The sequence below is a fragment of the Simochromis diagramma genome, unplaced genomic scaffold (genome assembly GCF_900408965.1).
Source record: "Simochromis diagramma unplaced genomic scaffold, fSimDia1.1 OVJJ01000565.1, whole genome shotgun sequence".
Taxonomy (NCBI): domain Eukaryota; kingdom Metazoa; phylum Chordata; class Actinopteri; order Cichliformes; family Cichlidae; genus Simochromis; species Simochromis diagramma.
Genome location: NW_024387304.1, coordinates 3,126,975 through 3,143,362, shown reverse-complemented (window position 1 = coordinate 3,143,362; position 16,388 = coordinate 3,126,975). Strand labels below are relative to the sequence as shown.

The 16,388-nt window shown below is 42.1% G+C and overlaps 1 protein-coding gene across 2 annotated transcripts in view; it reads left to right on the top strand.

Annotated features, from left to right (window-relative positions):
* The window catches only part of LOC120716733 (potassium voltage-gated channel subfamily H member 1), a 101,484-nt gene that overhangs the window by 76,840 nt on the left and 8,256 nt on the right, over window positions 1–16,388 (top strand). The window contains exons 10-11 of one of the 2 annotated variants that reach the window (XM_040004337.1): window positions 3,593–3,717; window positions 12,821–12,930. In XM_040004337.1, the coding sequence (XP_039860271.1) occupies window positions 3,593–3,672 (80 nt within the window). In that variant the 3' untranslated portion in view covers window positions 3,673–3,717; window positions 12,821–12,930. Of the gene's footprint in view, window positions 1–3,592; window positions 3,718–12,820; window positions 13,018–16,388 lie in introns of those variants that run through there. The other variant, XM_040004336.1, reaches the window with a different exon arrangement.

Genomic DNA, 16,388 nt, shown 5'->3' with positions numbered 1-16,388 from the left:
TTCCTAAGGCCTCTTACATTCCAGGAAATTAGTTCAATATTTGAATAACTACTCATACAGTTTGTGCCCTTAGTAACCTGAACCTGACTACATCTCGTCTCCCCTGTCGGAACTCACAAATTATTATTTCAAGAGCACTGCACTTTAAAGACAAACTCTTATAAACAAAAAAACAAAACAACCCAGAGACCTCCCATCAGTGTAGATCTCAAAACTTCCCTCCCCAAAGTCATTGCAGCTTGGTTATGCATCAGATCCACGAAAAGGAGCTGATAAAGCGTCCTAGTATTGATTTGAAGCTTCAAACTTAGATCCGACCGTATTAACTGAAGAAGTGGCCACATAATGTAAATGAATGAAAAGATTTAAACATAACATATCTAAGGCCATCTATATCATACCAGTACACCAAAGCCACTGTAAGTCCGAGCTGAAATTGTTCATCAGAATTACACATTTTAGATATGATAGTGTTTTGGAGTGGGCGTGAATTTATCCCTCGTTTTGTTGCCGGACTCTTCGTATGAAATCTTCCACCTCCGCTGGTGTGTGGAAGAGGAGCCTGTTGCCGTGGTGGAAAATCCTCATTTTTGCTGGAAAGATCAGTCCGAAATTTATGTGCATTTCACGGAGTTGTTGTTTTACCTGGTTGTATTTTTTCTGCTGTTTTTGGACCTCCGTCGACAGGTCAGGGAAAAACATCACGTGATGTCCGTTGTGCGTTATTTTTCCCTTCAGACGTGCCGCTCTCATCACCCTCAACTTGTCTTGATAATTCAAGAACTTCATGATGATCACACAGGGTGGGCCATTTGACGTCCCAAAACGTCAAGTAGCCAGGTACGTACCTGGCTACTTGACGTTTTGGGATGGGAAAATATTGTGATTTCTCCTTGTTCAGTATTCTCGGGTAATCCGACGAGTCTCGGATTGGATCTCCGGCTTCTATTTTCGAGGTCGTCCACTTTTAGCAGGAGTTCCTGAAGTTTCTTTTGAAGGGAAGCCTCTTTACTTGTGAGGGAAGAGACGTCGTCTTCAACTTTGCTAATGCGAGTTTCTGCTGAGGTAAGCCTCTCTGAAAACACTCCAATTGCGTCTTTTATTTCTTGGTTTGATGTTATAACTTCTTGCAGTTGAGCAGTGAAGTGTATTTTCAGCGACGGAATTGCGGCCAAAACACTCGTCTCGGTCTGTTGGGCGCTAGCACAAGCTCCTTCCATCTTCTCGGTTTCAAGTTCGTTGCTAGCATCGTCGTCTGATCCATCCTTTCCGGCTGTTTTAGATTTAAACCTATGTTTAGTCGGCATCCTAGCTGTTTAGATCAGAGCAGAAGCTTAGGTCGGAGAGGAAGCCACTAAAAGGTTGACTTTTAACCGCTGTTTAGGCGTACTTAAAGGATGTTAAGGTCGGAGCTCGAAGTCTTGCTGCCGTTCAGGTGGACGCCATAACCCCCTCCCCATAACCCCTCTGGGTGTTTTCTTGTTTGTTTGTTTGTTTGTTTGTTTTTTGTGTACAACTTGAACACTAAAGTGGCCCTCCAATGAAATGACAGTGCCAGCAGCGGCCCACAGCTCATTTGAGTTTGAGACCTCTGATGTAGAGGGTGAAGATAACAGTAGTCCCAGTGGTAATCGGAGTTCTCCGTATACTGACTCTTAAGGTAGGCGAGTGGCTCCAGCAGAATCCATGGACAACATCCGGGATCTCTGTACATTTGAGTGCAGTCCTAGGAACAGCTAAGTTACTGCACGGGACCCTCAAGATCCCAGGCCTCTGGTAGGGGACCCATATTGAAGGATAAAGACCACCTGCAGGGGCAAGAAGGGAATTTTGTGTATATATATATATAATATATATAAATATAACCATCATGGAAGGACAGGCCCCTGCACGGTATGTACCACCGGCAGATAGAGGAGGTGGCTGATATCCAGAAATCCTACCAGTGGCTGGACAAAGCTAGGACTGAAAGACAGCACACAGGCACTAATCATGGCAGCACAAGAACAAGCTCTGAGTACAAGATCCATAGAGGCTGGGGTATCACACCAGGCAAGACCCCAGGTGCAGGCTGTGTAAAGATGCCCCAGAGACAATCCAGCACATAACAGCAGGGTGCAAGATGCTAGCAGGCAGGGCATACATGGAACACCATAACCAAGTGGCCGGCATAGTGTACAGGAACATCTGTGCCGAGTATAACATGGAAGTCCCGAGGTCAAAATGGGAGATGCCCCCAAGGGTGGTGGAGAATGACCGAGCTAAGATCCTGTGGGACTTCCAGATACAGACGGACAAAATGGTGGTGGCTAACCAACCATAGTGGTGGTAGACAAACAGAAGAAGACGGCCGTAGTGATCGATGTAGCGGTTCCAAATGACAGCAATATCAGGAAGAAGGAACACGAGAAGCTGGAGAAATACCAAGGACTCAGAGAAGAGCTCGCGAGGATGTGGAGGGTGAAGGTAACGGTGGTCCCCGTGGTAATCGGAGCACTAGGTGCGGTGACTCCCAAGCTAGGCGAGTGGCTCCAGCAGATCCCGGGAATAACATCGGAGATCTCTGTCCAGAAGAGCGCAGTCCTGGGAACAGCTAAGATACTGCGCAGGACCCTCAAGCTCCCAGGCCTCTGGTAGAGGACCCGAGCTTGAAGGGTAAAACCGCCCGCAGGGGCGTGCTGGGTGTTTTTTTTATATACACATATACATATATTTATATGTGTACACACTACCATTCAAAAGTTTTAGAACACACCATTTTTTCTAGTTATTCATTGCAATTCAAAAGTCCAATGAAGAGCATGAAATGGTACAAAGGTAATCGATGAACTGCCAGAGTTTGCAAAGAAAGTCAAGGCGTCAGTGAGTACTGAGGGCAACCTCTGACAGGAAGAGGTCTGGCAGACCCAAAGCCACAACTGACTCAGAGGACAAGTTTCTGAACATTAACAGTTGTGTGATAGGTGGCTCACAGGACAACAGCTTCAAGCACAGCTTAATAGTGGTCATAGTAAGCAAGTCTCAGTTTCAAATGTGAAGAGAAGGTTTCGAGGTGCAGGTGTGACAGAACGAGTTGCAGCAAGGAAGCCATTGCTAGGATTGCATCAGAATAAGGCAAAGAGCCATGCGTAAAAGCTTTGCCAGAACTACCTCAGGAAAAAAGAACAAGATGGTAAGCTTGAAAACATGGAGTGTCCAGCACAGTCTCCAGACTTAAACCCCATCGAGCTGTTTTGGATGAACTGGACAGCAGAGTGAAAGCAAAGTAACCAAGGGCAACACATTTATGGGAACTTCTGCAAAAGATAGGAAAAGAGGTGTTCAGCTGTTTTATCTGCCAAAGGTGGCTACTTGCATGAGTCAAAAGTTTAGAATACAATAAGTTTAGGTCTATATATTGATTCTATGATTTCTTTTCTAACTCCAATTTCTTATTTGTACTATACTGTCATTTCAGAGTGCAATGAGACATCAAACTGCATTATTTTCAATAAAAAACTGGAAAAATTGGGGTTTTCTAAAACTATTGACCGGTATTCATATATAACATTATACACGACATCATATATAAATGAATTCTGCTCTCTACCAGAAAATCCTGACGGAGAGTGTCCAGCCATCAGTTTGAGCCCTGAAGGTCAAGCACACTTGGATTATGCAGTAGGAATATGACGAGAAACACACCAATCCACCCCTGAATGGCTCAGAAAAAAATAAGTAAGCAATGATGTTGTTGTTTGTTTTGTTTTTTACTGTGGTGCATAAGTGTCTTCCACTCCTTGATGCTCTCCTTGATGGTAATATTGGATGCTGGGTGCTTTGCATTGCTGAGACAGGCTAAAACATTCATCTGTTGTTGTCACACTTCTGCAACAACATCTGCAATGTTGTTTCCAATTTCTCATTCTGTGGCTGTGATGATTTTGAGTAGCAAACATTTTCTCAGCATGACAGAAAGCTTCAAGGTTTTTGTAAAGATGCCTCCCTCTGCTTGAGTGAGCTGTCTGTCAGACAATTTTTTCACCTACTTGTCTACATTCTTTTTGTGTGTCTGATATCGATCCCTCTATTAGCAGTTTAGCCCTATTACGTCCTTCGTATCATATTTTGATACATGGGTTTCTGAGACCTCTATCTCATCAACATGATCAATACTTGCCATAATTTCAAAATGTTATGGAAAAATACATTTTTTTTGCCTAAAATTAACATTGTTGTTAACAAAAAGTTGCTAAAAACAATCAAATGCGATACAAAAAATATATTATAAATATATAATAAAAATGTATCATACATAACATGATAGAGCAAAAAGTTTTGGGGATCTTGTTATAAGTGTTAATAAACATCTCAGTTCCAAAAATCTGAATTTTCTGGCTATTTTTTGATGGGTTGGACACTATAATGTGCAGATGTTTCTGGTGCACAACAAATAGATCAGACTTCCTCTCCTTCCTTGTCTTAGACTTTTTGCTGTGCTATATAGGCCTTCTCATTGAATTCAGTCTCATTTTGAAGAGTTTTGTCATCTAACACAATATAAATTTTTGTTGAATCTGCTACTCTTTTGATTTTAAAGTATCAAGTAAAATTTGTCTCACATGTTTGTTTATCAGTTGACCTAAGGCATAGCAGCAGGTCTGTGCCTTCTGGAAGATATTAGTAGCTTGGAAGCTCTTAACAGATTATCTCATTACAGACTTTTAGAAGTTCTTTGTCTTACATTAGATTTTAGAGTTTAATTACAAATTTCATTGCAGTCAATACTTCTTTAGTCTGACAACTAAGAAGGGGTTAGTCAGTGCTGCATCGCTGTTTGGTTCTCCAAGCTGTAGTCAAGTCTCAATTCAGTTGTCTAATGCTGGGCTTACACTGTGCGATTTTTGGCCCATTTTGAGCCGATTTTTGAGTCGTGCGACCGTTTTGGCGATCGGCCCGATTTTGGCCTTCATCGTGCGTCGTGCATCGTGTAGTATACGTGGGGTAACGAGACGCGATTAACACCTCACGACCAGCTCCCGATCATCAATCGCTTGGTCGGGAGGATTTCAAACCTGTTTGAAATCCTCGCGACCGTCGTGAGGGTGTCACCGCAGTTTGTCACACTGCGCACGCGCAAACACAAATGTCAGCGAAAAAGACGGCGCAGCACGGCAGTGCAGCGTGTGATCTGGACACAAGCGATGGAGGTACAACTTGTAGAACTTTGGAAAGCTCATCCGAGCCTTTTCGATGTGGCCTCACAAAATTATCACGACCACAACAACCGTGAAAATAGTTGGATTTACATTGCTGCTCAATCACAGCTGCCTGATCAATGTTTTTCATTAGCAATTTAGCAAAGTTGATGATGGCAGTGTGCGTGTCTGTGTGAGTGAAAGACAGAGAGGGAGAGTGAGCGACAGAATTTCTGTTATAACCTTCATTTTATGGACGCACAGTGTGAGCACTCAGGTCGCATCAGAGCATCGGGCCGTATAGTGTGAGACCCTGCATCGTGACCTATGAACTTCTAACCCCTGCGAGTCAATCGTGCAGTTTGAGCAGGAGCTGAATCGCGCGACTGAAAAAATCGCACAGTGTAAGCCCAGCATAAGGAGCTTGGAAAGAAAAGCGTCTGGACTTCTTTGAGTTGCTTGAAGACGTTCACCTCTCATCCGAGAAGCTTCTTCAGTTCTAAGGGCCAAATGGTGGAGAGTCCCAGATTTAAACCCAGTGGGAGTTCCCCCCCAAAGAGGGACAAAAGGACCCCCTGATGATTCTCTACCTAATCACATGAGCCAAGGTGTGAAAATGGGTGTGGGTCACAATCAGCCAGGGTTTCGGGTGAGCTCATTGTGAAACCTGGCCCCACCCTATCATGTGATTTCCTGAGGTCAGATGTGAGTGGGCGTTAAGGCGTCTGGGAAGGGATCTCAAAACTGGATTATAGATGGCAAACAATTGGTGTTGTAATCCACCGCCTCTGTTCAAAGATGGTCGCTCACAGTGGACATAAATGGCTTCTTTCCCTCCTCTTTCAAACCATCTGTGCTCTCTGTCCAAAATGTGAACATTGGCATCCTCGAAAGAGTGACCTTTGTCCTTTAAGTGCAGATGGACTGCTGAGTCTTGTCCCGTGGAGCGACATCATATATAAATGATCTCAATTCAGTTGTTTCTTCATGGGTGCATCCAATAGTAATAGTCAGTAACAGTATGTGGGCTGTGTTAGTTCTGCTATATTAGAGCATTCCACTGATGGAGGAGAAGGAATTGGTGGGTTTCTTCTCTGTTAGATGGAAAGAGTGGGTTCTTGGCAGCTTACCACCTCCTAGGCCAATTAAGGAGGAGAAGGAATTGGTGGGTTTCTTCTCTGATAGATGGAAAGAGTGAGTTCTTGGCAGCTTGCCACCTCCTAGTCCAATTAAGAAATCCAGTTTCCAACTCCAGGGAGTTTCAAAACTTCCATCCATCCAACCATCTTCTTCCACTTATCCGGGGCCAGGTCGCGGAGGCAGCAGCCCAAGTAGAGAAGCCAGCCACCCTTTGGAGGAAGCCCATTTCTGCCTCTCGTTCTTTCGGTCACTACCCACAGTTCGTGACCACAGGTGAGAGTAGGGGCGTAGATCGACTGGTAAATTGAGAGCTTCGCTTGCACACTCAGCTCTCTCGTCACCACAACAGACCGGTACAGTGTCCGCATCACTGCAGCCCCAGCACCAATCCATCTGTCGATCTCCCACTCCCTCTCCCGTCACTCATGAACAAGACCCCGAGATACTTAAACTCTTCCACTTGGGGCAAGAACTCGTCTCTTGGCCCGAGTGGGCACTCCACCGTTTTTTGGCTTAGGACCATGGCCTCAGATTTGGATGTGCTGATTCTCATTACCACCTTGGCTGCGAACCATTCCAAAGTGAGATGGAGGTCATTCGACTCGACGAAGCCAGCAGAACCACATCATCCGCGAAGAACAGATGAGATTCTGAGACCACCCAAGTGAAAGCCTGCCGCCACTTGGCTGTGCCTAGAAATTCTGTCCATAAAAATTCTGAACAGAATTGGTGACAAAGGCCAGGGCTGGTGGAGCCCATCACCCACCAGGAATGAGTCCGACTTATTGCTGGCTATGCGGACCAAGCTCTTGGAACGGTTGTATAAGGACCGAATGACCTGACTCCCAGAAATCATCCCCTTATCCCCAGACTCTGCTTCCTCCACGTAAGATGTGCCAATGGGATTAAGGAAGTCCTTAAGGTATTCCTTCCACCGCCTGACATTTTCTCAGTTGAAGCGCTCCACTGGCACTATGCACAGTACAATAGAGCACTGCTTTCCCCTCCTGAGTTGCCTGACGGTTTGCCAGAATCTGTCAGTCCAAAAGTCTTTTTCCATGGCCTCTCTGAACTCCTTCCACACCTGAGTTTTTTCTTCAGCCACTGCCCGCACTGCATTCTACTTTGCCTGTTGGTACCTATCAGCTGCCTCCGGAGTCCCACAGGCTAACCAAGCCCGACAGGACTCCTTCTTCAGCTTGGTTGCTCCCCTCACCTCTGGTGTCCATCATTTGGTATGGGGGTTACCACCACGACAGGCACCAACTACCTTGCAGCCGCAAGGTAGTTGCAGCAGCTTCGGCAATGGAGGTGCTGAACATGGTCTATTTGGACTCAGTGTCCCCAGTCTCCCTCAGAATGCTGTTGAAGCTCTACCAGAAGTGTGCATTGAAGATCTCACGGACTGGGGCCTCTGCTAGGCATTCCCAGCATTCCCTCACTATACGTTTAGGTGTGCCAGGTCTCTCCAGCATCCTCCCCTGCCGCCTGATCCAACTCACCACCAGGTGATGATCACTTGACAGCTCAGCCCCTCTCTTTACCCAAGTGGCCAGAACATATGGCTGCAGGTCTGGTGATACTATTAAAAAATCGACCATCGACCTGCAGCCCAGAGCGTCCTGATGCCACACGTGCACTTATGGACACTCTTATGTTTGAACATGGTGTTTGCTATGTCCAAAAACAATACACTGCTCGGGTTCAGATCCGGAAGGCCGTTCCTCCCAATCATTCCCCTCCAGGTCTCGCTGTCATTGCCCACGTGAGGTTTGAAGTCTCCCAGTAGGACAGCAGAGTCCCCAGGTAGAGCACCATCCAATTCCCCATCCAGGGACTCCCCGACCCAGAGGCACAGGGAAAAAAAACCTTCTCATCCACTGGGAGAAACCTCAATATACAGGCAGCAAGCCAAGGGGATACCCAGATACCCACCCCAGCCCACCGCCTCTCACCAGGGGCAACTCCAGACTGAGAGTCCAGTCCCTCTCCAGAAGACTGGTTTCAGAGCCCAAGCCATGCATTGACGTAAGCCCGACTATATCTAGCCGGTACCGCTCACGCACTAACTCAGGCTCCTGGAACCCTGCTCCTGGCTGCCGTCCTGCTCACAATGCATACTTTTAGAGATACAAAATGCTTGGTTTTCTTTCTCCTTCTTTTGCGAACTTAATTCTCAGTTCTCGTGTTGCATGCGTTACATTTTCTACCTGCTCTGGCTGACCATGAGTGCTAGGAAGGAGCAGGTGAAGTCTCCTCCCTCATTCCAATAAAACTGTTTAAACCAAGAAATTGTCAACTTAGACAATACACAAATTAATAAATTATCTTGTAATCCAAAGGTGTTATTCTTCTTATTATATAATAATATTATATAACATTATAATATAATAACAATATTAAGGAAAACAAAATCAAATAAAATATGGTTCTCTATTTCTACTGGGCTGTCGTAATCATTGAAACAATAACTTACCCTGATTTTGGAAACCCTTTATTCACATTGGTTATTTATATAAAAACTAGTGATTGACAGCTGGAAAACCATAGGGAAGCAGGAGATCAGTATGTCACGTGTGGGTGACATAGTGACAGGGAGGTCTCCAGCAGGTTTAACTACTGGAGTGGGTGATCGTGGCTCAAGAGTTGGCAATTCGTCTTGTAATCGTAAGGTTGCCGGTTCGAGCCCCGGCTCGGACAGTTGCGGTCGTTGTGTCCTTGGCCAAGACACTTCACCTGTTGCCTACTGGTGGTGGTCAGAGGGCCCGGTGGTGCCAGTGTCGGGCAGCCTCGCCTCTGTCAGTGCGCCCCAGGGCAGCTGTGGTTACAATGTAGCTTGCCATCACCAGTGTGTGAATGGGTGAATGACTGAATGTAGTGTAAAGCGCTTTGGGGTCCATAGGGACTAAGTAAAGCGCTATACAAATACAGGCCATTTACCATTTACAACATGGATCTCAGTTTCTCACTAATTTGTGTTTGCCATGTAAACGTACATTTCTCACTAAGATGTTACCCTTCCGTCAAATGGGCCTTTTTTTATCTGCTGCTTTTTGTGCATTTCAAGAAGCTAGATTGCAACTTTTCTCTGAAGTTGACCTGAGATTTTGTGTATACTGTGAGTGTGAATTCGAAATCAGGCCCTTGATCACTATGTGGCACCATAGTGGACAATAAAGTTATCCCCCAAAAAACAGTCTTAACTTTCTGGTTGGGTCTAGAAATGGTAACTGCATATTTAGTGAAATGGTCTGTCATTACAAGGATGTTCTTTGGGTTACTGCTGTCTGGTTCTAGATTGAGAAAGTTCATATGGACAAGTTCTAATGGTTGAGAAGTTTAATGTTTATCAGAGCAGCTGCTTTTCAAGAGGACTCTTTCTTCAGCGGCCAATAAAACCTAGTTCTAACAAGGGTTCTGGGAATACCCAGTTGGTCCATGTGCAAATTGTGAACCACTAAGGCTCTGAGCTCTTCAGGGAGAACCAATTGATAGGTCACTTGGTCCTGCATCTTGCCTTTTTCTGTATTTTACCTTGTTGTGTAGTTCTAAGCGATTTAACTCCCACAGCAAAAATGGGAAATCAGGGAGCTCTTTGCTGGAGGTGGGGTGAGGTGTTTCTTCCAGTACAATCTGTGCTATGACTTCTCTGATAGTTGGATCAGATCTTTGTTTATCCTTTATTTCAGGATAAGACAATGAAGGAATTGTGGGTAAGCCATGTTTGTTCTCTGAAACAAGGTTAGTGTTAGCTTTTAGTTTTCAAAATAAAAACCGGCATCACTTTAGCCAGCTCCTTATGCTATAAATTCTGCACTCAGCTTTGCAGTTCTCCAATATGTTTGAGATGCAGCCAGATGCTTCTCATTTAACATTTTCGCTTGGTTTTTCATTTTTTTCCTAACTTTTCATTTAAATCCAACTCCCCTGTATTTCTGTGTACCTGGCCTGTACAACTATAAATGCTGTGTTTGAAATGTCTGCCCCCCTTCATTCTTTCACATAAAGGTATGATCCCAGTCACATGGCCATATGGCTGAGAGCTCATCCCAGTGATCTAAACCGGCACTCAATGTAACCGAGCATTTTGAAATGAGGAACACCAATTCAGGCTGGATACTAGATTTGACTTCTGGAAAGCCCTTGATTAACAAAAGCAATAACTCTAAGCTGACCTTTGATACAATACTCATCAATAAATCACTTGACTGTTAAAGCTATTAAATCAGCTTTTCTGTCAAACATAATTTCTAGCAACAGTCACCAGCCCCGAGTTCTTTTTAATATTTTGAATTTTTTATTTAACCCCTGTGGTGCTGTTCATGTGAACATCCTCTGCACTTTGTGAGAACTTTCTGGGATTTGTGGAGAGTTTCAGTCTAACCGCTGCCTTTGACACAGTTGATTATAACATTCTTTTATCAAGACACAAACATGCTGTTGGTTTTAAAGGTACAGTTTTATTACAGTTTAAATCATACCTGTCAGAGAGGTCTTTTTCTGTTGCAACTGGGGAGTACTCCTCTTCTTCTGTCCCTATTAGTTGTGATGTACCACAGGGGTCTGTTGTGGTCCGCTATGTTATCTTTACACATGCTGCCTTTGGGAACGATTTTCAGGAAATATAATATTCCCTCTCACTGTTATGCTATTGATATCCAAATTTACTTCCTGATGAAATGGGATGCCTCTGTCACACTGCAGCCTCTGTTTATCTGTCTACATGACAGTTAAACCCTAAATGAAAACAAGACTGAAATTATTGTTTTCGGACATCATAGCTCTTTGGATGAAGCAGCATATTTACCCTATGGCCAAAAAGATCGAACCTAAGAACTCCAGTGCGCTTGTCTGTATTAAAGTAATTAAGGTGCAGTTATTTCATCATTCACTCCAGTGTAAACACAAACTGTTAAAAGCTACAGAAAATCAAGCACATTTTATACATTATTATTTAAGAAGAACCACTGAGATCAAATTACAGGCCCTTTAGGCTGTAAATCAAATCAGTAATTGTGGTAGAATTAATTTAGTTTCATGAAGGAAATTTCTTTTGTGTACATTTACATGTAGTGTTTTTATTTTTGGTTGAATTGTGCTGCAAAGAAAATTTAAATTTTAACTGGCAATTCCCTTAAAAAAGATTTCCTGTACTGTATTTCAGTGTTATGTCGTTTTAATGTGTCTCTTACTGTGAAAACTAGAAAGCAGCATGTTGTCATTGCCGTTGGTTATTAATATTAACTTCCTGTTGACTCACACATTCAGGCATTTATATAAGCAGGTACTGATGTTAAGTTTATGTGTGTTTTGTTTTTTATCTGTGTTCTAAACATTGTTCTCTAAACTTGTGTTTTTTATAACTTAATACAAGTGTCTATTCTGTATAATACTCTTTGAGTAACATTTGAGAATTTGCTACAATAGTGGGAGTGGCAAAATCTACCCTTTGGTACATCCTGAAAAAGAAAGAAAGAAAGTATTGGTGAATGCAAAAAGACCTGAATATCCACAGAAGACAACAGTTGTGCATGATTGCAGAATAATTTCCATGGTGACGAGAAACCCCTTTATAACAGTCAACCAAGTGAACAAAACTCTCCAGGAGGTAGGCATACCAATATCCACCTACCATAAAGAGAAGACTCCAACAAAGTAAAAACAGAGGGTTCACTGCAAAGCGCAAGCCACTCATAATTTATAAAAAAAAGCCAGCACAGTTGTGGAAAAACATTCTTTGGAAAGATGAAATCAAGATCAACTTCTACCAAAAGGAAAAAAGTATGGAGACATGGAACAGCTCATGATCTAAGGCATACCACATCATCTGTAAAACAAGGTGGAGCCAGGGTAAGGCTTGGGCATGCATGGCTACCAGTGGAAGTGGGACACTCGTGTTTATTGATGATGTGACACAGGGCAGCAATTCCAGCTAAATGCATTTACATTGTTTGGGTGGCCTTTCATACAGAAGGACAATGACCTAAAACATAACCCAGCCACCCAGGAGTTTCTTAAAGCAAAGAAGTGCAATATTCTTGAAAGGCCAAGTCGGTCACCTGATCTTTACCCAAATGTGCATTCATTTTACTTCAGGACTAAAATTTGGAAAGAAAGACCGACAAACCAACAGCAACTGAAAGCCGCGGCAGTAGAGGTCTGGCAGAGCATGGAAAAGGAGGAAATCTGGTGATGTCAGGCTTTCATTGGTAGCAAAAGGTTTTCAACCAAGTATCAGAATTGAACATTTTATTTTTTTTAGTCATTTAATTTGTCCAGTTACCTTTGAGTTCCTGAAATGAAGGGATTGTGTTAAAAAATACTTTAATTCCTCACGTTTTATGCAATCCTTTTGTTCAACCCATTGAATTAAAGGTAAAAGTTTACACTTCAACTGCATCTGAGTTGTTTCACTTAAAATTCATTGTAATGTACAGAACCAAAATTAGAAAAAAGTTGTATCTGTTGAAATATTTGTGGACCTAACTGTGTTTGTTTTGCAGGTAAAGGTGATGTGTTTGGTGACGTGTTCTGGAAGGAGATGACACTGGCTCAGTCCTGTGCTAATGTCCGAGCACTGACCTACTGTGACCTCCATATAATCAAAAGAGATGCGCTGCAAAAAGTTCTGGAGTTTTACGCCAACTTTGCAAACCACTTTGCCAGGAACCTGGTGCTTACTTACAACCTGAGGAAGAGGGTGAGTTTGCTTTACTGATGTATATTTAGTATCTATTACATGTATTTTAAGTCATGCCAAAAAACCCTTTTCACAGGACTTTATGCAGTCCTAAGAAAAATTTAATTTAACACGTGATTCAGTACATTGTAAAAGCACCTTAAGCAGCAATAACTGTATGTGAAATTAAAACTCTCACATCATTTTGGATGAATTTCAGGCCTTCTTTACAGCAGTGGTTCTTAAACTGTGGTACTTGAGTTCCCTCTAGTGGTATACAGGAAATCAAAACAATTTCCAAATTAATAATATACTGTGGTGGGGTGAAGCGTCTTTACTATAAAATTTGTTGTGGAAGTTTTCCATTTAAATAAAGCCTGCAGACAAGCGGTGAGCGGTAGCTAACATTCTTTAATCAAAACACACAAAGACAACAGACAACCAAGCTTGATGGAGCCCCTGCATGTCCGCGGGACAGACAGTCAGCAGAGTTCTCCCTGAGCCTAGCATGGCTCTCAGTTAAACACCTTCTCCAGGAACAAAAGGCAGTACACAGCTGTTTCACACCTTAAGGTTCACACTCCCTTGCTACCTCCCAGAGTCCTCGAAGAGACAAAAGATTCCTTCCTGTGGAGTTGTCTGCTTCCTTGCTAGACCCCCGCCATTTGTCTTTCAGTATGAGTGTCAGACATGTTAAAATCCAGTGGCACCAAGGCATTATACAATAAAATAATGTGATTAATACGTAAGTAAAAGAAATTCCTATACAGTAGATAGTTTTAATCCATGCAATAAAACCCTCACCTAAGCCAAATCTTTCTAATACATTAAATAAATATGTCCACTCGATTCTGGCAAATGCCTTTTCGGCATCTAAAGATATAACATAGGCTTTATAATTTGTCTGATTCGAGTATTGTATAATATTTAATAGTCGTCTAATATTTGTAGATGAGAAACGATTTTGGATAAAGCCTGTTTGATCAGGGTTTATAAGCAGTGGGAGAATGCCCTCAAGCCTCCTTACTAATAGCTTGGAGGGTAATTTAGCATCGACATTGATGAGGCTGTATGTCTGTATGATTCACACCTATCTGGTGATTTATTTTTCTTTAAAATTAACAAAATATTAGCCTGTCTAAGTGTTGAGGGCAATTGTTCATTCTTAAAAGAGTCTAAAAACATATCAGTCAATGGTCCTGCAAGAAGATGACTTAGTGTTTTATAAAACTCTGGGCAGAAACCATCAGGCCCTGGTGCTTTTCCTCCTTTAAGGGAGTTAATAGCAAGTCGCACTTCCTCCTCTGTCACAGGGTTATTTAACTCTTTCCTGTGACTTTCTGATAACGATACAACAGGCACCTTCTCTAGAAATTCCCGCATCTTCCCATCTGTATTAGTACACAATTTGAGTTAAATTGAAGTACACCGACAGCAATTGATTGAATATGATTAGTTCTATTACGGCACTTAAATATTAGACATACTCTTAATTTAAGGATACCCAGCCCAGGCTAAGGTGTATTGGAACTGGAAGTTCTACATTTATTAAGGAATGACTCAATTGTCCCCTCCTTTCTTATTTGTCTTTTCTTACGGACTTTATAAAGTAAAACGAGTTCAACTTAGAAATATAAATGAGGTTGGCTGGCTTTTTCGGTGGCATGCGGGAGTTTGGAGGGGAATTTTTATTTCTCTTTTCTTTTCTTTTTGCCTCTCTGTCAGTGACTCTTGCTCGGTTTCACGAGACCCAGTTTTCTTTTTTGATGGATCGCAGGATCGTTTTTTGGGGGGAGGGAAGGGGGGGTTTTAGGGGTTGTCTTTCTCCTTTTTTATCATTAATATGCGTGGCTATTGTTTCTGTTGTTTATTTATTTATTTATTTTTTCATGTTTGTGTCTATATAATGCATCTAAAATTACCCACATTCCCTTTTATGGAAACATCAGTTTGCTTATTTGCAGTAGCGCACTCCGAGAAATGGTTTCCCACACATCATGTTATAATAGAGAGGGGAAAAAAATTATAACAAAAAAAAAAGATGAGCTGATATGACTGATCTTAAAATAATTTCTTTAAATGTTAAAGGGCTGAATAATGTTGTTAAAAGACAAAAAATTATTTCATTTTTGAAGAAGGAAAAACACAAATTGCCTTACTGTCAGAAACTCATTTAAATGATTTGGAACACGTTGGGTTGGTTTTTTACTCATCCTATGATACAAAAAGTAGAGGAGTAGCCATCCTTATCCATCGTAATCTGCCTCTAACCATAGAAAAAGTCATAAAAGATAAGGAAGGACGCTACATTCTTATATCTGGTTTCTTATTTAGAGAATCTATTTTCATAGGATGTGTTTATGGTCCAAATTCAGAAGATGTCTCTTTTTTTCCCAATCTCTTAACCCATGTTTCAGCCATAGCTTCCCCATATTTGGTGTTGGGAGGTGATTTTAATTGTGTTCCTGATCCTAGGGTTGATAAATCTCCACCAGGGGGTGAATTGTCGCCAAAAAGCATTAGACTGATAGAGTTTTGTTCTGATCTAGAAATTTTTGATTCCTGGCGAGTAGCTCACCCCACAGATAGGGATTTCACTTTTTTTTCTTGCCCCCATCAGAGTTTCTCAAGAATAGATTTGCTCCTGTCATCCAGGACGGTGTTGGATAGGATGGAAGAGTGCTCAATAAGGTCTTGTCCATTATCTGATTATTCAGTAGTAAGTATAAATATTCACCCACCTTATTTTGAGCCATATTCCCACCGATGGAGGATGAATCCTTATTTATTGAGTAACCCCATATTTATTGAGTATATCACTAAAGAGTGGAATGTTTTTATGACCACTAATAAAACGGAAGATGTAAGCCCATCTTTATTGTGGGAAACTGCTAAAGCCTATCTTAGGGGTAGTATTATCTCATACACCACAGCGCAGAAAAAGGCTTCAATGAAAGAACAACTCGGTTTAGAGCACATAATACAAAAACTAGAAGTGCAGTTTAAAATCTCCAGGTCCAAAACTATACTTAAGAAGTTAGAAGCAGCCCACTCAGCTTTAAATCAATTACTGACTAAAAGAGCAAAGGCAGCTATTTTCTTTGCTAAGCATAAATTATGAATCTGGGAACAAACCTGGCCGTCTCTTAGCAAAAATAGCAAAAGGCAGGACAGATACAAACGTTATACCATCACTGTTTAATAATAAACATGTCAAGCATTATAAAACAACGGATATTAATCAAATTATGAAGCAGTTTTATATACACTTGTACTCATCAGAGTGTAGTATTTAAGGTTTCCATGTTAGCAGGATGTGGAGTGCTCTGTCAGTGTAATTGGTCTAAAAGTGTTTAAATCTTCAGTCTTATGTTAAAATCTCAAAGGACAGC